Genomic DNA, 26,415 nt, shown 5'->3' on the forward strand with positions numbered 1-26,415 from the left:
TGTCAATCTAACCTCTACTTCCTGAATTATCTCAGGGGTTATCCCACTCACCGGATTCCCCATGAAAATAGATCAGTTACCCCACATTAAACGTAAGGACCACTGATCCCAGTGAGGGACAGAACAGTAACCCCACCCAATGGTGAACAGCATAGATAACAGCAATTGCTCCTGTTGCTATGATTTGCTTCACGGATACCAACAACAGCAATGCCAACTATTCAAAAACAGTGAAAGAGGTGAAGAGTCCCCATTGGGTTGAAAATTGTGGTCTGTTTCTAACCACGCAATAATTGCAAACTCCACCTGACCAATTGCAGATGCTGAATCTTACTGGGGAAAGATAAACCAGCTCTCTTACTGCACTGCAAGGGCAACACTGTTTGCTTGTGACATCAAACTTTACATTTTAGATTGGGAATAATTAGGCCAAAGATTCCATCATTAACAGTATTAACTGTGGAGGTGAGGAAGATAAATGGTCATCAAGTTGCATGGCTCTCCCAGCTGAGTCCAGGAGAGGCGATGTTTCTGGTGGGGCTCTCCCAGCTGAGTCCGGGAGAGGTAATGATTCTGGTGGGGCTCTCCCAGCTGAGTCCAGGAGAGGCGATGTTTCTGGTGGGGCTCTCCCAGCTGAGTCCAGGAGAGACGATGTTTCTGGTGGGGCTCTCCCAGCTGAGTCCGGGAGAGGTAATGATTCTGGTGGGGCTCTCCCAGCTGAGTCCAGGAGAGGCGATGTTTCTGGTGGGGCTCTCCCAGCTGAGTCCAGGAGAGACGATGTTTCTGGTGGGGCTCTCCCAGCTGAGTCCAGGAGAGGCGATGTTTCTGGTGGGGCTCTCCCAGCTGAGTCCGGGAGAGGCGATGTTTCTGGTGGGGCTCTCCCAGCTGAGTCCGGGAGAGGTAATGATTCTGGTGGGGCTCTCCCAGCTGAGTCCAGGAGAGACGATGTTTCTGGTGGGGCTCTCCCAGCTGAGTCCGGGAGAGGTAATGATTCTGGTGGGGCTCTCCCAGCTGAGTCCAGGAGAGACGATGTTTCTGGTGGGGCTCTCCCAGCTGAGTCCGGGAGAGGCAATGGTTCTGGTGGGGCTCTCCCAGCTGAGCCCAGGAGAGGCAATGGTTCTGGTGGGGCTCTCCCAGCTGAGTCCAGGAGAGGCGATGTTTCTGGTGGGGCTCTCCCAGCTGAGTCCAGGAGAGGCAATGGTTCTGGTGGGGCTCTCCCAGCTGAGTCCAGGAGAGGCGATGTTTCTGGTGGGGCTCTCCCAGCTGAGTCCGGGAGAGGCGATGTTTCTGGTGGGGCTCTCCCAGCTGAGTCCGGGAGAGGCGATGTTTCTGGTGGGGCTCTCCCAGCTGAGTCCGGGAGAGGTAATGATTCTGGTGGGGCTCTCCCAGCTGAGTCCAGGAGAGACGATGTTTCTGGTGGGGCTCTCCCAGCTGAGTCCGGGAGAGGTAATGATTCTGGTGGGGCTCTCCCAGCTGAGTCCAGGAGAGACGATGTTTCTGGTGGGGCTCTCCCAGCTGAGTCCGGGAGAGGCAATGGTTCTGGTGGGGCTCTCCCAGCTGAGCCCAGGAGAGGCAATGGTTCTGGTGGGGCTCTCCCAGCTGAGTCCAGGAGAGACGATGTTTCTGGTGGGGCTCTCCCAGCTGAGTCCAGGAGAGGCAATGGTTCTGGTGGGGCTCTCCCAGCTGAGTCCAGGAGAGGCAATGGTTCTGGTGGGGCTCTCCCAGCTGAGTCCAGGAGAGGCAATGGTTCTGGTGGGGCTCTCCCAGCTGAGCCCAGGAGAGGCAATGGTTCTGGTGGGGCTCTCCCAGCTGAGTCCAGGAGAGGCGATGTTTCTGGTGGGGCTCTCCCAGCTGAGTCCAGGAGAGGCAATGGTTCTGGTGGGGCTCTCCCAGCTGAGTCCAGGAGAGGCGATGTTTCTGGTGGGGCTCTCCCAGCTGAGTCCAGGAGAGGCAATGGTTCTGGTGGGGCTCTCCCAGCTGAGTCCAGGAGAGGCGATGTTTCTGGTGGGGCTCTCCCAGCTGAGTCCAGGAGAGCCGATGTTTCTGGTGGGGCTCTCCCAGCTGAGTCCAGGAGAGACGATGGTTCTGGTGGGGCTCTCCCAGCTGAGTCCGGGAGAGGTAATGATTCTGGTGGGGCTCTCCCAGCTGAGTCCAGGAGAGGCGATGTTTCTGGTGGGGCTCTCCCAGCTGAGTCCAGGAGAGACGATGGTTCTGGTGGGGCTCTCCCAGCTGAATCCGGGAGAGGTAATGATTCTGGTGTCCCTCCCTGGTCAAGGTTGACCTCACAATGAAGCACTTTGTGTCGCTCTCAAAGCCAAAATACAAGTCAAACCAAATGGAAATGTGATTGAGGCAGAAGGTCATGGTGTGGACCGGGTGTGGTCCGGGTGTGGTCCGGGTGTGGACCGGGTGTGGACCGGGTGTGGTCCGGGTGTGGACCGGGTGTGGGCCGGGTGTGGTCCGGGTGTGGTCCGGGTGTGGACCGGGTGTGGTCCGGGTGTGGTCCGGGTGTGGACCGGGTGTGGACCGGGTGTGGTCCGGGTGTGGACCGGGTGTGGTCCGGGTGTGGTCCGGGTGTGGACCGGGTGTGGACCGGGTGTGGACCGGGTGTGGTCCGGGTGTGGACCGGGACCCTCACGGTTGATTATACCCCTCATTTCAGGAGAGGGGGAGAATGGAAGAAGTTCTTGTCAATGATTACAGGATGATTCAATGGTATCACCCTTACCACCAATAATCTATTAACAAGAGCCTGCCCTAGTGTTTGATGCAATCCTTTGCAAGGATTAAAATAATTTCTAAGCGTGAGGGAGTAAGTTGTAAAACTGAGCAGTCGTCACTGGGGGATGAATACTGCCTGTTTTTGTTTGTATTTTTAACATTGTATATTTCATATTGATCCTGAATTCCCCAAAGAAGTGGTTTACTTTCCCGGGTGACCCTTTCCCTTTAATAGCGAGCCTCAGGCTCCTGTCAGCTCAGGGGTGTGTGTTCGTTGAGTGAAGTGCAATTCAGCAAAATGCATCTCCCCCAAAGGACAGTGAGGTGCTGAGATCATTGACGATCTAGGGAGCTCCCTACACCTCCCCCTCATCCTGCCCTTCCTCTTACAATCTGGAGCTCGAATCCATCATTGTGAAGCCCCTATGTCCTACTGCACTCTGCTCTTCCACTGTCCGCACTGTGACCAAGAACTTCATTCGTTTTTCATTACTTCACCACGTTATCTGGATATCGAACATGTCGTGCTCCCTGTTACTGCCAGCGCTCTTTCTGGTCCCCCTGCGCTAATTCAATCCCAGTCATTGGATATTTTTGTCCCGCACATTTTGAACAAAGCTGGGGTTTTTTCTCTTATTTTTTGCCTCTCCCAGAAGATTATATGGCTGCAGGGGAGGGTGGGGGGAGATATGACGGGGGGGGGGAGATGTTGGTGGGGTGGGGATATGCTGGGGGGGGGAGATGTTGGGGGGAAGTGGTGAGGGGGAGTATTTAGTCACGATGTTCCAGCCATCCTGAGTGTGGGGCAGGCTTGATGGACCAGCTGGTCTTTTCCTGCCCATCAATTTTGTTTGTTTGTTTGTGATACTGTATATTTAACAGCGGTTGGATTTCATTTGGTTTATTTGCTCTACAAACAACAATAACAACCTGCATTTATATAGCACCTTTGACGTAGTAAAAGATCCCAAGGTGCTTCACAGGAGCGATTATCAAACTAAATTTGACACTGAGCCAAATAAGGAGATATTAGGACAGGTGACAAAAAGTTTGGTTAAAGGGATAGATTTTAAGGAGTGTCTTAAAGGAGGAGAGAGAGGTAGAGAGGCGGAGAGGTTTAGGGAGGGAATTCCAGAGCTTAGGGCCCAGGCAGCTGAAGGCACGGCCGCCAATGGTGGAGCGATTAAAATCAGGGATGCGCAAGAGGCAATAATTGGAGGATTGCAGAGATCTCGGAGGGTTGTAGGACTGGAGGAGGTTACAGAGATAGGGAGGGGTGAGGGCCATGGAGGGATTTGAAAACCAGGATGAGAATTTTAAAATCGAGGCGTTCCTGGACCGGGAGCCAATGTAGGTCAGTGAGCACAGGGGTTATGGGAGAACGGGACTTGGTGCGAGTTACTACATTAAAGGTGCTATATAAATGCAGGTTGTTTGCTGTTGTTGCTGTTATACTTTTACTGACTTGACGGCTCTCTTTATTTTCGTGCTGTCAATAAACATGTTGAGCCTATAGTTGATTCCACTATCCAGGTCATATTTGTAGATTAGAAGAAATAAGGACCCAAGCACTGACCTTTCTGTGGGGTCACGTCAACATATCCCCCAGCAGGACATTACACCTCTCATCATTACTCTCCTTTCCGATTTTTTTTAACCAAATTATTATCCAGTTCCACCTTCCTACAAAACAACAATGACTACACTTCAAAAGAACTTCATTGGTTCTAGAGTGCTTTGGGGTGTCCTGAGGTCGTGAAAGGCGCTATAGAAATGCAAGTTCTTTCTTTCGTTCGTTCATTCTTTTTCTTTTTTAGTTTAATTAAAGTCTTTCATGTGGAACTTTGACAAAGTCTTTCCAAAAGTCTACAGGCTCAATATCCCGATGGGGCCACTTCACCAGCAGGAGAATGGCAGAGTGGCCCCTACACCTGCCAACGTCGGCAGACGGAGACCCCAACCAGTTAGGCGGACAGAGTAGTGGAGGTATAAACCCTGAAATCATTCAAGCAGCAATTGGATGCTGCATTGGGGGCAAGATGTTAGGATCTCTCTGGACGGATGAATTAAGATGGGCCAAATAGCCTTCCTCATCTGTAATTATCTTGCGATCTTGTAACTGATCAGTGTAATTCATTGTGTGTGAAGTGCTTTGGGATCTTTCTAATAAGGCACGATGTAAATGCAGGGGCATATCCCCATTTTATTCGCCCCGTTCTTCCATTTTGCTGCCTGTATTTTTCTTGTTTATATGTTATTTCTGCAAACTCAACGTTATGGTTTTAAATGTTCCATTTCTTCCCAACTGAGATGTCATGGGCAATGCTAATTTCTTTTATTTTATCTCTTGTTCCTTTTTATAATCAGATATAAATTTGTCCTGGTCCTTGCTGGTGCTGATTGGCAGATAACCTCATTGATATTTGGTCACTAGTCCCTGGAGTTAACATTATTTCAGATTGGTTGTTTTGGAGACTTTCTGTAGAGTATGTACACAGTAATGTATTGGACCTTATATTGGTACTAACAGGGTAACAGCTGCCTGATTCAGTTTCATTCCAACAATCTTTCTGTCCATCTGTCTCCAGACTCTGTCGCCTTATTTCTTTCACTCTCTATCACCTTCCATCTACCTGTCAGCGCCTGCCTCTGTTTTTATCTCTCTGTCTCGGTTTGTCCGTGTTTCACCCTCTGTCTCTGTCTCTCTTTGCCCATCTGTTTCTCTATCTGTTTTTTTCTACATTTATCTGTCTCGCTTTGTTTCTCTGTCGATCTTTATTACCCTCTGTCACTCTCTTTCTCTATCCATCGATCTGCCTCTCTCTATTGGTCTGTGTTTCTCTCAGTCCCTGTCCATCTGACTCTGCCTATCTCTCATTTTATTCTGGTTTGGTTCCCTGGAGTAAGAGCAGCAGCAACAATCCTTCCTCGCTGTGTGTAACCTGGCGTCAGGTGGTGTTTGCTATTCCACTGTCAGTTAGTTAAAGTCAGCCTTTGTTGTGCCCATATTAACGAATCCTTGGGCAGTCACAGGTGATGAGCGACCAATGTTTGTGATACTTTTCAAGGCAGCAGTGCTTCTCAAACATATTGCAGTAATCTTGCAGTCATAACATCATAAATAGAAAAAATGTAAGGACCTGCAATTATATAGCACCTTTCAAAAACATCAGGACATCCAGAAGTGTTTCACAGCCAATGAAGTACTTTTGAAGGGTAGTCACTGTTGTAATGTAGGAAACACAGTAGCCAATTTGCACACAGCAAGATCCCACAAACATCAATGAGATAATGACCAGATAATCTGTTTTTAGTGATGTTGGTTGAAGGATCAATATTGACCAGGACACCAGGAGAACTCCCCTGCTCTTCTTCGAAATAGTGTCATGGGATCTTTTATGTCCACCCGAGAGGGCAGACGGGGCCTCGGTTTAAGATCTCATCTGAAAGTCGGCACCTCCGAAAGTGCAGCACTCCCTCAGTGCTGACCCTCCGACAGTGCAGCACTCCCTCAGTACTGCCCCTCTGACAGTGCAGTACTCCCTCAGTACTGACCCTCCGACAGTGCAGCACTCCCTCAGTACTGACCCTCCGACAGTGCAGCACTCTCTCAGTACTGACCCTCCGACAGTGCAGCACTCCCTCAGTACTGCCCCTCTGACAGTGCAGCACTCCCTCAGTACTGACCCTTCGACAGTGCAGCACTCCCTCAGTACTGACCCTCCGACAGTGCAGCACTCCCTCAGTACTGACCCTCCGACAGTGCAGCACTCCCTCAGTACTGCCCCTCCGAAAGTGCAGCACTCCCTCAGGACTGACCCTCCGACAGTGCAGCACTCCCTCAGTACTGCCCCTCCGAAAGTGCAGCACTCCCTCAGTACTGACCCTCCGACAGTGCAGCGCTCCCTCAGTACTGACCCTCCGACAGTGCAGCACTCCCTCAGTACTGCCCCTCCGAAAGTGCAGCACTCCCTCAGTACTGACCCTCCGACAGTGCAGCACTCCCTCAGTACTGACCCTCCGACAGTGCAGCACTCCCTCAGTACTGCCCCTCCGAAAGTGCAGCACTCCCTCAGTACTGACCCTCCGACAGTGCAGCACTCCCTCAGTTGTCATGGGAATTGCAGCGGCACCTCTGGCAGGAGGGTGTAATGCAGGGGCATGACCAGTTTACAGGAGCAGTTCCCATTATAAATGTGAATGTGAGAAATTATAATGGAAATTTATAATTTATAATTTTGGAAATTTATAATAATGGAAAATTGTAAATAAAGATTGAACATGTATGGTTTTTAAATGGGGACTAATTATACCTGCACACCTGGTCCAATCATCGCCACCCTCTAACCCCACTTCCCCTGAAGTCTACACTTGTTCCCCATGTGCAATGCCACAGGAGGTCAGCTGATATATATTTATATATATAGACAGACACCTATACACACACACATACCCACACAAGTATGTACACACATATACATACACATACATACACATATACACACTTACACACAAACCCACACATATATACACACACACACATACCCGCACAGATATACACACACATACATATGCACACACATATTTTTCCTCACCTGGCTCCACATTGAAACAGCCCACCCCACACCTCCCCATTGCCTCCCCCACTCCTGAACTCTCCTGAGGACCTGGGCTTCCGTCTGAGCTGGCCAATCTTGCAGCCTCCCAGCGACTGGCAAGCCATGAATAAAGGGATATGGGAACAGGCCAGGCACTTAAGATAGGGAATTCGTGTGGAGGATAAACACCGTGGACTGGTTGGTCGAATAGCCTGTTGCCATGTTGTAATTTCTATGTAATTCTATAGAGCTGTGGCCAGGTCCACTAAGCAACAAAAGCAACATCATAGAATCATACAGAACAGGAGGTTGTTATTCGGCCCATTGTGCCTGTGTTGGCTCTTTGAAAACGTTATCCAATTAATCCCACTCCCCTGCTCTTTCCCCATCGCCCTGTAGTATTTTTGCCTTTGTTGAGGACATTCAAGCACTTAAGGCAGTGGACGAGGCTGATCTCAAGTATCAGGGTGCTGAGCGATGAGGAAAGACTGTAGACATGTGAGTTTTTCCACCTGGTGTCAGCCGTGGCTCAGTGCCTCTGAGTTAGGTCCTGTGTTCGAATCCCACTCCAGGAACTCAAGCACATAATCCAGGCTGACACTGGGAGGTCTGTCTTTCGGATGAGCCATTAAATCCGAGGCCCCTTCGACTTAAAAGAACCCACGGCATTATGTCCAAGGAGAGCAGGGGAGTTCTCCCCAGTGTCCTGGGCCAATATTTATCCCTCAACCAATATCACTAAAAACAGATGATCTGGTGATTAACACATTGCTGTTTGTGGGATCTTGCTGTCCATAAATTGGCTGCCGCGTTTCCTACATTATGTGGAGATGCCGGTGATGGACTGGGGTTGACAATTGTAAACAATTTTACAACACCAAGTTATAGTCCAGCAATTTTATTTGAAATTCACAAGCTTTCGGAGGCTTCCTCCTTCCTCAGGTGAATGTGGAAATGAAATCCTCGAACCCTTCGCATTTATAAATCACAGAACAATGCTTGGTGATTACAGACAGTGTTTTCAACTGCCCGTTGCCAAGGCAATCAGTGTGCAGACGGACAGGTGTTACCTACAGATCCCCCGAATATACAAACCACCAAAAAAAGAGGCAGAAACATCGAAAAGACAGCAAATGACCCGTTGTATTAAAAACAGATAACATTTGTTCGCTGGTGGGGTAACGTGTAGCGTGACATGAACCCAAGATCCCGGTTGAGGCCGTCCTCATGGGTGCGAAGGGTTCGAGGATCTCATTTCCACATTCACCTGAGGAAGGAGGAAGCCTCCGAAAGCTTGTGAATTTCAAATAAAATTGCTGGACTATAACTTGGTGTTGTAAAATTGTTTACAATTTCCTACATTACAACAGCGACTACGCTTCAAAAAGTTCTTCATTGACTGCGAGGCGCTCAGGGGCATCCTGAGGTGGGGGAAGGCGCTATATAAATGCAACTCAGTCCTGTCTGGAAAGGCAGCAACTCAGAGACCACGTGCGGTTGTGTATGCGGCGCAGGCGCAGGCGCAGACCGGGCTCCGCCAGCGACTGATACAATGTGTCGGCGCGTGCGCACTGGCGCCTGTGAGGCCGGAGTTTGGAGGCCGGGGGCGGGGCCAGGAGGCGCACGCGCGGGGCCTGGGGGCGGGGCCTGGAGCGGGTGCTCGTGCGCGCGGCTCGGGCTCGCGCTCGCGCTCGCGCCACCTCCGGGGATTGGGCGGCGGGAGCGCGAGCGCGAGCCCGTGGCCTGGCGCCCTCCTTCGGGCCCCGGGCTTCACTCACCGCTTCTCTCCTCTCTCCGCAGCATGGCCGACTACCTGATCAGCGGCGGCACCGGCTACGTGCCCGAGGACGGCCTCACCGCCCAGATACTCTTTGCCTCCGCGGACGGACTCACCTACAAGTAAGAGCCGCCGGCGATCCGGGAATGCGGACACGCTGCTCACAAACCCGCTCCACGCTGGAAGGAGGGAGGGAGTGAGGGACTGACTGAGGGGTCGGTGCCCCGAACCGCTGCTCTCCACCCAGTCACTGACGTGGAATAAGGTTCATTCTCTCCGAAAGTGAGGGGGAAGAGACCAGTTCCCAAACTGCAGGGGAGTTTCATTCCCTGCCTCCACCCTTCACCTCCACACCCCCCCCCCCACCCAACACCCCCCCTCATCCCTTCCCCCCCCCCCCAACACCGCCCCCTCATCCCTCCCCCCCCCAACACTCATCCCTCCCCCCCCCCAACACTCATCCCTCCCCCCCCCCAACACTCATCCCTCCCCCCAACACCCCCCTCATCCCTTCCCCCACCCCCATCCCGTCCCCCACCCCCGAACGGCCCCCCTCATCCCGTCCCCCACCCCCGAAAGCCCCCCTCATCCCTTCCCCCACCCCCATCCCGTCCCCCACCCCCGAACGGCCCCCCTCATCCCATCCCCCACCCCCGAAAGCCCCCCCTCATCCCGTCCCCCACCCCCATCCCGTCCACCACCCCCGAACGGCCTCCCTCATCCCGTCCCCCACCCCCGACGCCCCCCCCCATCCCGTCCCCCACCCCCGAAGGCGCCCCCTCATCCCGTCCCCCTCCCCCGAAGGCCCCCCCTCATCCCGTCCCCCACCCCCGAACGGCGCCCCCTCATCCCGTCCCCCACCCCCGAACGGCGCCCCCTCATCCCGTCCCCCACCCCGAACGGCGCCCCCTCATCCCGTCCCCCACATCCGAAGGCCCCCCCTCATCCCGTCCCCCAACCCCGAAGGCCCCCCCCTCATCCCGTCCCCCAACCCCGAAGGCCCCCCCCTCATCCCGTCCCCCAACCCCGAAGGCCCCCCCCCTCATCCCGTCCCCCACCCCCGAAGGCCCCCCCTCATCCCGTCCCCCACCCCCGAAGGCCCCCCCTCATCCCGTCCCCCACCCCCGAAGGCCCCCCCTCATCCGTCCCCCACCCCCGAAAGCCCCCCCTCATCCCGTCCCCCACACCCGAACGCCCCCTCATCCCGTCCCCCACCCCGAACGGCCCCCCTCATCCCGTCCCCCACCCCCGAACGGCCCCCCTCATCCCGTCCCCCACCCCCATCCCGTCCCCCACCCCCGAACGGCCCCCCTCATCCCGTCCCCCACCCCCGAACGGCCCCCCTCATCCCGTCCCCCACCCCCGAACGGCCCCCCCTCATCCCGTCCCCCACCCCCGAACGGCCCCCCCTCATCCCGTCCCCCACCCCAGAAGGCGCCCCCTCATCCGTCCCCCACCCCGAAGGCCCCCCCTCATCCCGTCCCCCACCCCCGAAGGCCCCCCCTCATCCCGTCCCCCACCCCCGAAGGCCCCCCCCTCATCCCGTCCCCCAACCCCGAAGGCCCCCCCTCATCCCGTCCCCCAACCCCGAAGGCCCCCCCTTCATCCCGTCCCCCAACCCCGAAGGCCCCCCCCTCATCCCGTCCCCCACCCCCGAAGGCCCCCCCTCATTCCTCCCCACCCCCGAACGGCGCCCCCTCATCCCATCCCCCACCCCCGAACGGCGCCCCCTCATCCCGTCCCCCACATCGAAGGCCCCCCCTCATCCCGTCCCCCAACCCCGAAGGCCCCCCCCTCATCCCGTCCCCCAACCCCGAAGGCCCCCCCCTCATCCCGTCCCCCAACCCCGAAGGCCCCCCCCCTCATCCCGTCCCCCAACCCCGAAGGCCCCCCCCTCATCCCGTCCCCAACCCCGAAGGCCCCCCCCTCATCCCGTCCCCCACCCCCGAAGGCCCCCCCTCATCCCGTCCCCACCCCCGAAGGCCCCCCCTCATCCCGTCCCCCACCCCGAAAGCCCCCCCTCATCCCGTCCCCCACACCCGAACGCCCCCCTCATCCCGTCCCCCACCCCCGAACGGCCCCCCTCATCCCGTCCCCCACCCCCCGAACGGCCCCCCTCATCCCGTCCCCCACCCCCGAACGGCCCCCCTCATCCCGTCCCCACCCCCGAACGGCCCCCCCTCATCCCGTCCCCCACCCCCGAAGGCCCCCCTCATCCCGTCCCCCACCCCAGAAGGCCCCCCCTCATCCCGTCCCCCACCCCGAAGGCCCCCCTCATCCCGTCCCCCAACCCCGAGGCCCCCCCTCATCCCGTCCCCCAACCCCGAAGGCCCCCCCTTCATCCCGTCCCCCAACCCCGAAGGCCCCCCCCTTCTTCCCGTCCCCCACCCCCGAAGGCCCCCCCTCATCCCGTCCCCCACCCCCGAACGGCCCCCCCCTCATCCCGTCCCCCACCCCCGAACGGCCCCCCCTCATCCCGTCCCCCACCCCCGAACGGCCCCCCCTCATCCCGTCCCCACCCCGAACGGCCCCCCCTCATCCCGTCCCCCACCCCCGAACGGGCCCCCTCATCCCGTCCCCACCCCGAACGGCCCCCCCTCATCCCGTCCCCCACCCCCGAACGGCCCCCCCTCATCCCGTCCCCCAACCCCGAAGGCCCCCCCTCATCCCGTCCCCCAACCCCGAAGGCCCCCCCCTTCATCCCGTCCCCCAACCCCGAAGGCCCCCCCCTCATCCCGTCCCCCACCCCCGAAGGCCCCACCTCATCCCGTCCCCCACCCCCCGAACGGCGCCCCCTCATCCCGTCCCCCACCCCCGAACGGCGCCCCCTCATCCCGTCCCCCACATCCGAAGGCCCCCCCTCATCCCGTCCCCCAACCCCGAAGGCCCCCCCCTCATCCCGTCCCCCAACCCCGAAGGCCCCCCCCTCATCCCGTCCCCCAACCCGAAGGCCCCCCCTCATCCCGTCCCCCAACCCCGAAGGCCCCCCCCTCATCCCGTCCCCCACCCCCGAAGGCCCCCCCTCATCCCGTCCCCCACCCCCCGAAGGCCCCCCCTCATCCCGTCCCCCACCCCCGAAGGCCCCCCCTCATCCCGTCCCCCACCCCCGAAAGCCCCCCCTCATCCCGTCCCCCACACCCGAACACCCCCCTCATCCCGTCCCCCACCCCCGAACGGCCCCCTCATCCCGTCCCCCACCCCCATCCCGTCCCCCACCCCGAACGGCCCCCTCATCCCGTCCCCCACCCCCGAACGGCCCCCCTCATCCCGTCCCCCACCCCCGAACGGCCCCCCTCATCCCGTCCCCCACCCCCGAACGGCCCCCCCTCATCCCGTCCCCCACCCCAGAAGGCGCCCCCTCATCCCGTCCCCCACCCCCGAAGGCCCCCCCTCATCCCGTCCCCCACCCCCGAAGGCCCCCCCTCATCCCGTCCCCCACCCCAGAAGGCCCCCCCTCATCCCGTCCCCCACCCCCGAAGGCCCCCCCTCATCCCGTCCCCCAACCCCGAAGGCCCCCCCTCATCCGTCCCCCAACCCCGAAGGCCCCCCCTTCATCCCGTCCCCCAACCCCGAAGGCCCCCCTTCATCCCGTCCCCCACCCCCGAAGGCCCCCCTCATCCGTCCCCCACCCCCGAAGGCCCCCCCTCATCCGTCCCCCACCCCCGAAGGCCCCCCCTCATCCCGTCCCCCACCCCCGAAGGCCCCCCCTCATCCCGTCCCCCAACCCCGAAGGCCCCCCCTCATCCCGTCCCCCAACCCCGAAGGCCCCCCCTTCATCCCGTCCCCCAACCCCGAAGGCCCCCCCCTCATCCCGTCCCCACCCCCCGAAGGCCCCCCCTCATCCCGTCCCCCACCCCCGAACGGCGCCCCCTCATCCCATCCCCCACCCCCGAACGGCGCCCCCTCATCCCGTCCCCCACATCCGAAGGCCCCCCCCTCATCCCATCCCCCACCCCCGAAGGCCCCCCCCTCATCCCGTCCCCCAACCCCGAAGGCCCCCCCCTCATCCCGTCCCCCAACCCCGAAGGCCCCCCCCTCATCCCGTCCCCCAACCCCGAAGGCCCCCCCCTCATCCCGTCCCCCACCCCCGAAGGCCCCCCCTCATCCCGTCCCCCACCCCCGAAGGCCCCCCCTCATCCCGTCCCCACCCCCGAAAGCCCCCCCTCATCCCGTCCCCCACACCCGAACGCCCCCCTCATCCCGTCCCCCACCCCCATCCTGTCCCCCACCCCCGAACGGCCCCCCTCATCCCGTCCCCCACCCCCGAACGGCCCCCCTCATCCCGTCCCCCACCCCCGAACGGCCCCCCTCATCCCGTCCCCCACCCCCGAACGGCCCCCCCTCATCCCGTCCCCCACCCCCGAAGGCCCCCCCTCATCCCGTCCCCCACCCCAGAAGGCCCCCCTCATCCCGTCCCCCACCCCCGAAGGCCCCCCCTCATCCCGTCCCCCAACCCCGAAGGCCCCCCCTCATCCCGTCCCCCAACCCCGAAGGCCCCCCCTTCATCCCGTCCCCAACCCCGAAGGCCCCCCCTTCATCCCGTCCCCCACCCCCGAAGGCCCCCCCTCATCCGTCCCCCACCCCCGAACGGCCCCCCTCATCCCGTCCCCCACCCCCGAACGGCCCCCCCCTCATCCCGTCCCCACCCCCGAACGGCCCCCCCTCATACCCGTCCCCACCCCGAACGGCCCCCCCTCATCCCGTCCCCCACCCCCGAACTGGCCCCCCCTCATCCCGTCCCCCACCCCGAACGGGCCCCCCTCATCCCGTCCCCCACCCCCGAACGGCCCCCCCTCATCCCGTCCCCCACCCCCGAACGGCCCCCCTCATCCCGTCCCCAACCCGAAGGCCCCCCCTCATCCCGTCCCCCAACCCCGAAGGCCCCCCCTTCATCCGTCCCCCAACCCCGAAGGCCCCCCCTCATCCCGTCCCCCACCCCCGAAGGCCCCCCCTCATCCCGTCCCCCACCCCGAACGGCGCCCCCTCATCCCGTCCCCCACCCCGAACGGCGCCCCCCTCATCCCGTCCCCCACATCCGAAGGCCCCCCCTCATCCCGTCCCCCAACCCCGAAGGCCCCCCCCTCATCCCGTCCCCCAACCCCGAAGGCCCCCCCCTCATCCCGTCCCCCAACCCCGAAGGCCCCCCCCTCATCCCGTCCCCAACCCCGAAGGCCCCCCCCTCATCCCGTCCCCACCCCCGAAGGCCCCCCCTCATCCCGTCCCCCACCCACCGAAGGCCCCCCCTCATCCCGTCCCCCACCCCCGAAGCCCCCCCTCATCCCGTCCCCCCACACCCGAACACCCCCCTCATCCCGTCCCCCACCCCCGAACGGCCCCCCTCATCCCGTCCCCCACCCCCATCCTGTCCCCCACCCCGAACGGCCCCCCTCATCCCGTCCCCCACCCCCGAACGGCCCCTCTCATCCCGTCCCCCACCCCCGAACGGCCCCCCCTCATCCCGTCCCCACCCACCCAGAAGGCGCCCCCTCATCCCGTCCCCCACCCCGAAGGCCCCCCCTCATCCCGTCCCCCACCCCGAAGGCCCCCCCTCATCCGTCCCCCACCCCAGAAGGCCCCCCCTCATCCCGTCCCCCACCCCCGAAGGCCCCCTCATCCCGTCCCCCAACCCCGAAGGCCCCCCCTCATCCCGTCCCCCACCCCGAAGGCCCCCCTCATCCGTCCCCCACCCCGAACGGCCCCCCCTCATCCCGTCCCCCACCCCCCGAACGGCCCCCCCTCATCCCGTCCCCCACCCCCGAACGGCCCCCCCTCATCCCGTCCCCCACCCCCGAACGGCCCCCCCCCTCATCCCGTCCCCCACCCCCGAACGGCCCCCCCTCATCCCGTCCCCCACCCCCGAACGGCCCCCCCTCATCCCGTCCCCCACCCCCGAACGGCCCCCCCTCATCCCGTCCCCACCCCCGAACGGCCCCCCCTCATCCCGTCCCCCACCCCCGAACGGCCCCCCCTCATCCCGTCCCCCACCCCCGAACGGCCCCCCCTCATCCCGTCCCCCACCCCCGAACGGCCCCCCCCTCATCCCGTCCCCCACCCCCGAACGGCCCCCCCTCATCCCGTCCCCACCCCCGAACGGCCCCCCCTCATCCCGTCCCCCACCCCCGAACGGCCCCCCTCATCCCGTCCCCCACCCCCGAACGGCCCCCCCTCATCCGTCCCCCACCCCCGAACGGCCCCCCCTCATCCCGTCCCCACCCCCGAACGGCCCCCCTCATCCCGTCCCCCACCCCCGAACGCCCCCCCTCATCCCGTCCCCCACCCCCGAACGGCCCCCCCTCATCCCGTCCCCCACCCCCGAACGGCCCCCCCTCATCCCGTCCCCCACCCCCGAACGGCCCCCCCTCATCCCGTCCCCCACCCCCGAACGGCCCCCCCTCATCCCGTCCCCCACCCCCGAACGGCCCCCCTCATCCCGTCCCCCACCCCCGAACGGCCCCCCCTATCCCGTCCCCCACCCCCGAACGGCCCCCCCTCATCCCGTCCCCCCCCGAACGCCCCCCTCATCCCGTCCCCCACCCCCGAACGGCCCCCCCTCATCCCGTCCCCCACCCCCGAAGGCCCCACCCTCATCCCGTCCCCCATCCCCGAACGCCCCCCCAATCTCTTCCCCCCCCCCATTCTCTTCCCCTCTCCCCCCACCGCGCTCCCTCCCTCTCCCCCCACCGCGCTCCCTCCCTCCCCCTCCCCCCCCCGCGCTCCCTCCCTCCCCCTCCAACCCCCGCGCTCCCTCCCTCCCCCTCCCCCCCCGCGCTCCCTCCCTCCCCCTCCCCCCCCCGCGCTCCCTCCCTCCCCCTCCCCCCCCCGCGCTTCCCTCCCTCCCCCTCCCCCCCCGCGCTCCCTCCCTCCCCCTCCCCCCCCCCGCGCTCCCTCCCTCCCCCTCCCCCCCCCCGCGCTCCCTCCTCCCCCTCCCCCCCGCGCTCCCTCCCTCCCCCTCCCCCCCCGCGCTCCCTCCCTCCCCCTCCCCCCCCCGCGCTCCCTCCCTCCCCCTCCCCCCCCCCGCGCTCCCCTCCCTCCCCCTCCCCCCCCCGCGCTCCCTCCCTCCCCCTCCCCCCCCCGCGCTCCCTCCCTCCCCCTCCCCCCCCGCGCTCCCTCCCTCCCCCTCCCCCCCCGCGCTCCCTCCCTCCCCTCCCCCCCCCGCGCTCCCTCCCTCCCCCTCCCCCCCGCGCTCCCTCCCTCCCCCTCCCCCCCCCGCGCTCCCTCCCTCCCCCTCCCCCCCCGCGCTCCCTCCCTCCCCCTCCCCCCCCGCGCTCCCTCCCTCCCCCTCCCCCCCCCGCGCTCCCTCCCTCCCCCTCCCCCCCCCGCGCTCCCTCCCTCCCCCCTCCCCCCCCCGCGCTCCCTCCCTCCCCCTCCCACCCCCCGCGCTCCCTCCCTCCCCCTCCCCCCCCGCGCTCCCTCCCTCCCCCTCCCCCCCCGCGCTCCCTCCCTCCCCCTCCCCCCCCCCGCGCTCCCTCCCTCCCCCTCCCCCCCGCGCTCCCTCCCTCCCCCTCCCCCCCCCCCGCGCTCCTCCCTCCCCTCCCCCCCCGCGCTCCCTCCCTCCCCCTCCCCCCCCGCGCTCCCTCCCTCCCCCTCCCCCCCCGCGCTCACCTCCCTCCCCCTCCCCCCCCCGCGCTCCCTCCCTCCCCCTCCCCCCCCGCGCTCCCTCCCTCCCCCTCCCCCCCCCGCGCTCCCTCCCTCCCCCTCCCCCCCCCGCGCTCCCTCCCTCCCCCTCCCCCCCCCGCGCTCCCTCCCTCCCCCCCCGCGCTCCCTCCCTCCCCCCCCCGCGCTCCCTCCCTCCCCCCCCCCGCGCTCCCTCCCTCCCCCTCCCGCGCTCCCTCCCTACCCCTCCCGCGCTCCCTCCCTCCCCCTCCCCCCCCGCGCTCCCTCCCTCCCCCTCCCCCCCCCCCCCCCCGCGCTCCCTCCCTCCCCCTCCCCCTCCCCCTCCCCCCCCCCGCGCTCCCTCCCTCCCCCTCCCCCCCCCCCCGCGCTCCCTCCCTCCCCTCCCCCCCCCCCCCGCGCTCCCTCCCTCCCCCTCCCCCCCCCCCCGCGCTCCCTCCCTCCCCCCCCCCCCCCGCGCTCCCTCCTCCCCCTCCCCCCCCGCGCGCTCCCTCCCTCCCCCTCCCCCCCCGCGCGCTCCCTCCCTCCCCCCCCCCCGCGCGCTCCCTCCCTCCCCCTCCCCCCCGCGCGCTCCCATCCTCCCCCTCCCCCCCCGCGCGCTCCCTCCCTCCCCCTCCCCCCCCGCGCGCTCCCTCCCTCCCCTCCCCCCCCGCGCGCTCCTCCCCCCCGCGCGCTCCCTCCCTCCCCTCCCCCCCCGCGCGCTCCCTCCCTCCCCCTCCCCCCCCGCGCGCTCCCTCCCTCCCCCTCCCCCCCCCCCGCGCTCCCTCCCTCCCCCTCCCCCCCCCCGCGCTCCCATCCCTCCCCCTCCCCCCCCCCACGCTCCCTCCCTCCCCCTCCCCCCCCCCCGCGCTCCCTCCCTCCCCCTCCCCCCCCCCGCGCTCCCCTCCCTCCCCCTCCCCCCCCCGCGCTCCCTCCTCCCCCTCCCCCCCCCCGCGCTCCCCCCCCCCCCGCGCTCCCCCCCCCCCCCCGCGCTCCCTCCCCCACCGCGCTCCCTCCCCCACCGCGCTCCCCTCCCCCCCCGCGCTCCCTCCCCCCCCGCGCTCCCTCCCCCCCGCGCTCCCTCCCCCCCGCGCTCCCTCCCCCCCCGCGCTCCCTCCCCCCCCGCGCTCCCTCCCCCCCCGCGCTCCCTCCCCCCCCCGCGCTCCTCCCCCCCCGCGCTCCCTCCCCCCCCGCGCTCCCTCCCCCCGCGCTCCCTCCCCCCCCCGCGCTCCCTCCCCCCCCGCGCTCCCTCCCCCCCCCGCGCTCCCTCCCCCCCCCCGCGCTCCCTCCCCCCCCCCGCGCTCCTCCCCCCCCCCCCGCGCTCCCCTCCCCCCCCCCGCGCTCCCTCCCCCCCCCCGCGCTCCCTCCCCCCCCCCCGCTCCCTCCCCCCCCCCCCCCGCTCCTCCCCCCCCCCCCGCTCCTCCCCCCCCCCCCGCTCCCTCCCCCCCCCCCCGCTCCCTCCCCCCCCCCCCGCGCTCCCTCCCCCCCCCCCGCGCTCCCTCCCCCCCCCCCCCGCGCTCCCTCCCCCCCCCCCGCGCTCCCTCCCCCCCCCGCGCTCCCTCCCCCCCCCGCGCTCCCTCCCCCCCCCGCGCTCCCTCCCCCCCCCGCGCTCCTCCCCCCCCCGCGCTCCCTCCCCCCCCGCGCTCCCTCCCCCCCCCGCGCTCCCTCCCCCCCCACCGCGCTCCCTCCCCCCCCCCACCGCGCTCCCTCCCCCGCGCTCACCCCCCCCGCGCTCCTCCCCCCCCCCCCGCGCTCCCTCCCCCCCCCCGCGCTCCCTCCCTCCCCCTCCCCCCCCGCCTCCCTCCCTCCCCCTCCCCCCCGCGCTCCCTCCCTCCCCCTCCCCCCCGCGCTCCCTCCCTCCCCGCGCTCCCTCCTCCCCCGCGCTCCCTCCATCCCCCTCCCCCCCTACGCTCCCTCCCCCCCCCGCGCTCCCCCTCCCCCCCCGCGCTCCCTCCCTCCCCCTCCCCCCCCGCGCTCCCTCCCTCCCCCTCCTCCCCCCCGCGCTCCCTCCCTCCCCCCCCTCCCCCCCGCGCCCCCTCCCCCCCCCCCCCCCCCCCCCCTAGCGCTCCCTCCCAAGGGGTAAATGAGAGAGAGGAACTTAAAACAATTAATATCAGTAGAGAAAAAGCACTGGACAAACTAATGGGACTAAAAGCCAATAAATCCCCTGGACCTGATGGCCTACATCCGAGGGTTCTAAAAGAGGTGGCTGCAGAGATAGGTGGACACATTGGTTATGATCTTCCAAAATTCTCTCGATTCTGGAATGGTCTCAGTGGATTGGAAGGTAGCAAATGTTAAACGCTATTCAAGAAAGTGGGGGAGAGAGAAATCAGGGAACCTCAGGCCAGTTAGCCTGACATCGGTCATCGGGAAAATGTTGGAATCCATTATTAAGGAAGTGGTAACAGACACTTAGAAAAATCATATAGAGTCAGCGAGGTTTTATGAAAGCGAATCGTGTTTGACAAATCTATTGAGTTTTTTGAGGATGTAACTAACGGGGTAGATAAAGGAGAAACAGTGGAAGTAGTATATTTGGATTTTCAAAAGGTATTCAATAAGGTGCCACAAGGTTAGGGCTCATAGGGTTGGGGTAATATATTGGCATGGATAGAGGATTGGTTAAAGGACAGAAAACAGAGAGTAGGAATAAATGGGTCATTCTCAGGTTGGCAGGCTGTAACTAGTGGGGTGCCGCAAGGATCAGTGCTTGGGCCTCAGCTATTTACAATCTATATTAATGACTTAGATGAAGGGACCGATTGTAATGTGTCCAAGTTTGCTGATGATACAAAGCTAGGTGGGAAAGTAATCTGTAAGGAAGACACAGAGTCCGCAAAGGGTATAGACAGGTTAAGTGAGTGGGCAAGAAGGTGGCAGATGGAGTATAATGTGGGGAAATGTGAGGTTATTCACTTTGGTAGGAAGAATAGAAAAACAGAATATTTTTTAAATGGTGAGAAACTATTAAATGTTGGTGTCCAGAGAGACTGGTGTGCTCATACGAGAAAACACAAAAAGTTAGCATGTAGGTAAAGCAAGCAATTAGGAAGGCAAATGGCATGTTGGCCTTTATTGCATGCGGGTTGGAGTACAAGAGTAAGGAAGTTTTACTACAGTTGTACAGAGCATTGGTGAGACCTCACCTGGAGTACTGCGTACAGTTTTGGTCTCCTTACCTAAGGAAGGATATACTTGCCTTGGAGGTGGTGCAATGAAGGTTCACTAGATTAATTCCTGGGATGAGAGGGTTGTCCTATGAAGAGAGGTTGAGTAGAATGGTCTATACTCTTGAGTTCAGAAGAATGAGAGGTGATCCATTGAAACATATAAGATTATGAGGAGGCTTGACAGGATAATTGGGGGAGATGAGAATTTTTTTTACGCAGTTATGATCTGGAATGCACCGTCTGAAAGAGTGGTGGAAGCAGATTCAGTGGTAACTTTCAAAAGGGAATTGGATAAATGCTTGAAAAAGAAAAAATTTGCAGTGCTATGGGGATAGATAAATGACCAGATCATGTTTTGGTTGATGTTGGTTGAGGGATAAATATTGGCCAGGGCATCAGGAGAACTCCCCTGCTCTTCTTCGAAATAGTGCCATGGGATCTTTTACGTCCACCTGGGAGGGCAGATGGGCCTCGTCTGAAAGACAGCACCTCCAACAGTGCTGCACTCCCTCAGTACTGCATTGGGAATGTCAGCCTAGATTTTGTGCTCCAGTCTCTGGAGCGGGGTTTGAACTCATGACCTTCTGACTCAGAGGCAAGAGTGCTCCCCACTGAGCCACAGCGGGACATCAATGTTTGGGGTCACCTAATCGCTACTTTCTTTAAAATCTAAGCTTGGAGTCATTCATAGAATCGTACAGCACGGGAGGCCATTCGGCCCATCGTGCCTGTTCCGGGTCTCTGAAAGAGCTATCCAATTAGACCCACTCCCCTGCTCTTTCCCCATTTGATACTGATATTAATCCAGCTCCCTCACCCTATCACTCAGTAACACCCCCAGCGCTGTATCTCTACTGATATTAATCCAGGTCGTTCAATAACTCTTCCCTGCATGTTAAGAAAGAAAGGACCTTATCACTCCTTTAGGATGCCCCTAAGCGCTTTATGTTAAGGTGCAAATGTGGCAGCCAAACTACGCACAGTAATGTCCCACAAACAGCAAATGAAATGAATTGTGTTGGTTTATGGAATGAATATTGTTCACTGGGAAAACTCCAGTAATGCCATGGGGCATTTACTTGAACAGGCAGGCGGTGCCTCAGGTTAATATCTCATCTGAGAGACGGCACTGCCAATAGTGCAGTACTGCGCTGGAGTACCGACCTCAATTATGTGCTCAAATCGCTGAGTGGTAATTGAACCCACGACATTGTGACTCAGAGGCGAGAGTGCTACTAATTGAGTCAAGCTGATGTGTGCTGTCAGTGTTCTATAATGTGAAAGATAATTGCTTAATTTTTTTCAAAAGTTAATATTTTGAATAGCGTGTCTGAGGCTCAGAGATTCTCCTTTTTATTACGCTGGAATGCTGCTAAATTACTGAGTATAATTTAATATAGAATCATTATCACATGCTGCGAATGGATAAATTGAAATCATAGGAGGGGTCACGTGGATCAGAGTTTAGGGGGTAGGGGTCACAATACCAGCACGGACATGTGGCCTGAGGGGAAGGTCATGTGTCAGTTTGAAAATAGTTTTAGAAAAAAAAAATGAATGGTGAACTTTAATCAAGGAATTTCAGATGAGAGCAATTCATGAAATTCATAGATGGCAGATTCTCAGTACTGCAGTAATGACTTGGATTTTTATAAACCTTCTTGTCAGATGGAAGAACATCTCCGTACTTTCGAGGGAGGGGTGGAGATGGAAAGAAAAAACAAACTTGGCACTCATACAGTGCCTTTCACGACCTCAGGATGTCCCAAAACGCTTTACAGCCAACAAAATACTTTTGAAGTGTAGTCACTGTAGGAAACGTGGCAGCAATTTTGCACACAGCAAGGTCCCACAAACAGCAACGTGATAATGACCAGACAATCTGTTCTTAGATGTGGGTTGAGGGATAAATATTGGCCAGGACACTGGGGAGAACTCCCCTGCTCTTCTTGGAGTAGTGCCCTGGATCTTTTACATCCACCTGAGAGGGCAGTCGGGGCCTCGGTTTAACGTCTCATCCAAAGACGTCACCTCCGACAGTGCAGCACTCCCTCAGTACTACACTGGAGTGGATCTGAACGCACAACCTTCCGACTCTGGTAGTATTTAACAGTTGTGGTAACACAGGGAAGGGGTTCGATGGGATGGACCGAAAGTACAGATGCTTTTTTTACAAGAGGGATTTAAAGGAGAGGAGAGAGGGAGCAAGGCTTAGTAGTTTTGGGACACAATTCTTCTTCAAATCCAATGCCAACTATCTCCACCCCACTACTCCTGTTCAAATCCCACCAGCCTTGTTCCTATCCTACCCATTGCCCCGAGATAGTCCTGGTCAAAGTCACTAATGTTATCCTGTGGGATATCATCCCTCTTTGTGCTACTTAACCTCTCCATGACCACCAGCGCCATTAAATATTATAACCCCACCCTCCTCTCCACCGAATCCCCTCTGTGGTCCATTTCCTAATACCATTCAGACCAATCCACATATTCTCCAATGGCCTCTTCGGTCATGTATCCATTGTGTCCCAACTGACTCTGTCCATATGCTGCGCCTTGGTGATGGCATCTGCAAACGTTGGGTCACCTTCCACACATTGGTGGCGTTCAGCTGTACCCCATTTGATTGTGCGATTATTGCTGTGTTATCTGACTCCCGGATGAGCCAGAACCTCTTTCAGCTCCACATTGGCTGGGCCAAATCTGTTCATCTCCCACCAGAATCATTGAGCCGATTCCTTCTGACCCCTGGCTGCTCACTCGAACTGAACTCGCAGATGCCCAGTTTGATACTGAGTTGAGCTTCAAACAGCACCTCTAATCAGCTGTGGCTCAGTGGGTATCCTCTGAGTCAGAAGGTCATGGGCTCGAGCCACAGTCCAGAGACTTCAACACATAATCTAGACTGACATTTCAGTGCAGTGCTGAGGGAGTGCTGCACTGTCGGAGGTGTCGTCTTTTGGATGAGACTTTAAACCAAGGCCCTGTCTGCCCTCTCAGGTGGACGTAAAAGATCCCATGGCCCTATTTTGAAGAAAAGCAGGGGCGTTCGACCACCCAGGTCTCCTGATCCCAGAGGCAGGCTAGCTGTACCTCGGACAATGCTGTCATCCAGACCATGGCCCTGGCTGGGCAGGGGAGGGGGTGGCAACGAGAAGGAAGGGCTGCTGAACATCTCTTCAACAGGAAGTAACTTCCCCGGAGCTTCTCAGACAGCACGGCACCTTCCAGAGAACAAACGGTCCCAATACCCGTACTTGCGGGTGGCCGTGTTGGATATCAAGCAGGAAGTAGGTGCAGGTTGAGGGGAGGTGGCTGAGGATGGGTCTAACAGGGAAGTTTGCAGGAGGTAAGGAGAAAGGGAGCAAGTGAGAGTTCAGGAAGAGTGTTAAGAGTGCGTAGTGGATGAAGACTCTGCCATCGATTGGGGAATGAGGGGGAGGGGCCGGGGGAGTTGGTATCCTGGCCTTTTTTTAATCCCTCAACGAACATTACTGACACAGATTACCTGGTCATTATCACGTTGCTGTTTGTGGGACCTTGCTGTGTGCAAATTGGCTGCCGCATTTCCTTCATTGGCTGTAAAGCGCTTTGAACGCCCTGAGGTTGTGAAAGGCGCTATATAAATGCAACTTTTTCTTCCTTCTGTCTGTCTATTGCCAAGACTACCAATCCAATACACCCTACCACAGCTGAACATTCCTTGTTCACTCTGAGACTCCATTTCTTCAACCACCTCCTTGATGGTCTCCTGCTTTACCCTACACATACTCCAACTCATACTCTGCAACCTGTATCCTATCTCTGAAAGTCCTGGACACCCTGGTCGTCACCCATTTACACAGCCTCCCTCTCCTCTACGCATCGACTTTAAAATCTTTCTCTGTGAATCCCTTGCCCCCCTCCAACCTCTACAATTCCTTTCAACCCTATGACACAACTCTTCCTACTCTGGTCAACTGCACAACTCCCCCGGCCCCTCCCCCTCATTCCCCAATCGATGGCAGAGTCTTCATCCACTACGCACTCTTAACACTCTTCCTGAACTCTCACTTGCTCCCTTTCTCCTTACCTCCTGCAAACTTCCCTGTTAGACCCATCCGCAGCCACCTCCCCTCAACCTGCACCTACTTCCTGCCTGATATCCAACACGGCCACCCGCAAGTACGGGTATTGGGACCGTTTGTTCTCTGGAAGGTGCCGTGCTGTCTGACAAGCTCCGGCGAAGTTACTTCCTGTTGAAGAGATGTTCAGCAGCCCTTCCTTCTCGTTGCCACCCCCTCTCCCCCCCCCCCCCCCCCCGGCCCTGCCAGGGCCGTGGTCTGGATGACAGCATTGTCCGTGGTACAGCTAACCTGCCTCTGGGATCAGAAGGCGACCTGGGTGGAGTGTGACGTGGGTAGAAGTTAACAGATGTTTCTCAGTTATCTATGAAAACATGTGGCATATTTTATGTTTCTAATTGAGCGAGCATTTGGTGCCTTAAATCCTAAGATGTCTCAGCCTTGAAAGGGCTGTTATTTACTTTCCTGTTCCAGAGCGGTTTTGTTTTTATTCAGTGTGTACAGTTCCCACTAGTGTAGGGCTGCAGGAGAAATTTCATAGATTTTGTTTATTAAGCGGCCAGGGAGAGAATGACACTTGCACGGATTTTGTGACGTTGAGTTCTGAGAATGGGGGAGGCTTTTGCATCGAAGCCTTGCATGGCCCATTGCTCAAGATAAATTATAGATGAGGGAGGCCAATTGGCCCATCATAGCTCATCCATCCCCGAAAAAATACTTTTTAATTCATTCTTGAGATGTGGGTATCGCTGACAGGGCCGGCATTTATCGCCCATTCCTAGTTGCCCCTTGAGAAGGTGGTGGTGAGCCGCCTTCTTGAACCGCTGCAGTCCGTGTGGTGAAGGTGCTCCCACAGTGCTGTTAGGCTGGGAGTTCCAGGATTTTGACCCAGCGACGATGAAGGACCATCTGATATACGTCCAAGTCGGGATGGTGTGTGACATGGAGGTGATGGCATTCCCGTGCACTTTATGCAAAGCACCTGTTCCAAGTAGTGGTTTGATGACACTAAGCTTGGGTTCTTAAAGTCTGAGGAGGAAGTAAAGACTGAGGGAAGAGCTATCCAATTAGTCCCACTCCCTGCTCTTTCCCCATGGCCCTGCAGATTTATCTTTTGCAAAGGGAGGAAGTTTTGCTACAGCTATACAAAACCTTGGTTAGACCACATCTGGAGTACTGGGTACATTTCTGTGCACCACACCTTAGAAAGGATGTATTGGCCTTGGAAGGAGTGCAGTGCAGATTCACCAGAATGTTACCAGGGCTCCAAAGGTTAAGTTACGAGGAGAGATTACATAAACTAGGCTTGTATTCTCTGGAATAGAGAAGGTTAACGGCGGGAAAGTGGAGTTGAGGTAAAAGATCAGCCATGATCTTGAATGGGGGAGCAGGCTCGAGGGGCCGTATGGCCTACTCCTCCTATTTCCTCCGTAATTTGATTGAGGTTTTTAGGATTTTGAAAGGAATTGAAAGGGTAGATAGAAACTTTTTCTGCTGGGGGAGTCTAGGACAAGGGGACATAACCTTAAAATCAGAGCCAGGCTATTCAGGAGAGAAGTTAGGAAACACTTCACACAAAGGGTGGCTGAAATGTGGAACTCTCTCCCACAAAAAGCAGTAGATGCTGGCTCAATTAATAATTTTAAATCTGAGATCGATAGATTTTTGCTAGCCAAGGGTATCAAGGCAGGTAAATGGAGTTAGGATACAGATCAGACATGATCTTATTGGAACAGGCTCGAGGGGCTGAATGGCCCACTCCTGTTCCTATGTTTCTATATCCATTTCCCTTTTGACAGTTACTATTGAATGTTTCCATCATCCTTTCAGGCATTGCATTCCAGATCATAACTCGCTGTGTAAAACATTTTCTCCTCATCTCCCCATAACTGCCTCATTAACTGTGACAGGCCCTGAAAGGGAAGATTCTTTGGATTAATTAGATCTTGATGATTGAGCGTTCCTCAACAATTAAACCGTTTCCAGACAGGAGCCGTGCACAGTGCTGAGAGTGTTGTAAATCATAGGTTTTCAAACGGTGGGTGTCCCCGAGAGTGCATGTGAAGCTCCTTGAGAAGATTTTGAACGAGGTGAGATGGGACTGTATAAACACAATCCTTCCTGATCGCTTCAACCTTGCTGTGTTGAAATTGAGACCCGTTGCACTGTCTGCTACTTTAATTCTTTCCCAGGACCTCAAATGGAAATCGTCCCCTAGTCTTTCCTCCCTCTGACCATCAATAGGCTCAAAAATCCAAACTTGGTGTCTCAATCTCAACTTCCTGACTTACCTCATCTTTTTCCCCTTGACAAGGGTTTGGGGAGCTGTTGGAGGTGCTCAGTTGGAGCCATTTATATTGGGTGACATTCATAGAATCATAGGTTACAGCATGGAAGGAGGCCATTTGGCCCATCGAGTCCATGCCGACTCTGTGCGAGAGCAATCCAGCTAGTCCCACTCCCCATTGGTGGCAGGGGGATCACAGTTTTCC

General features: G+C 59.8%; 1 protein-coding gene across 1 annotated transcript in view; it reads left to right on the forward strand.

The window, feature by feature from the left end:
* The first annotated feature begins 8,957 nt into the window (after positions 1–8,957).
* The window catches only part of impdh1b (IMP (inosine 5'-monophosphate) dehydrogenase 1b), a 33,277-nt gene continuing 15,819 nt past the window's right edge, over positions 8,958–26,415 (forward strand). The window contains 1 exon segment of the mRNA XM_068005299.1: positions 8,958–9,218. Within this exon segment, the coding sequence (XP_067861400.1) occupies positions 9,121–9,218 (98 nt within the window). The 5' untranslated portion in view covers positions 8,958–9,120.

Source organism: Heptranchias perlo, chromosome 24 (assembly GCF_035084215.1).
Source record: "Heptranchias perlo isolate sHepPer1 chromosome 24, sHepPer1.hap1, whole genome shotgun sequence".
Taxonomy (NCBI): Eukaryota; Metazoa; Chordata; class Chondrichthyes; order Hexanchiformes; family Hexanchidae; genus Heptranchias; species Heptranchias perlo.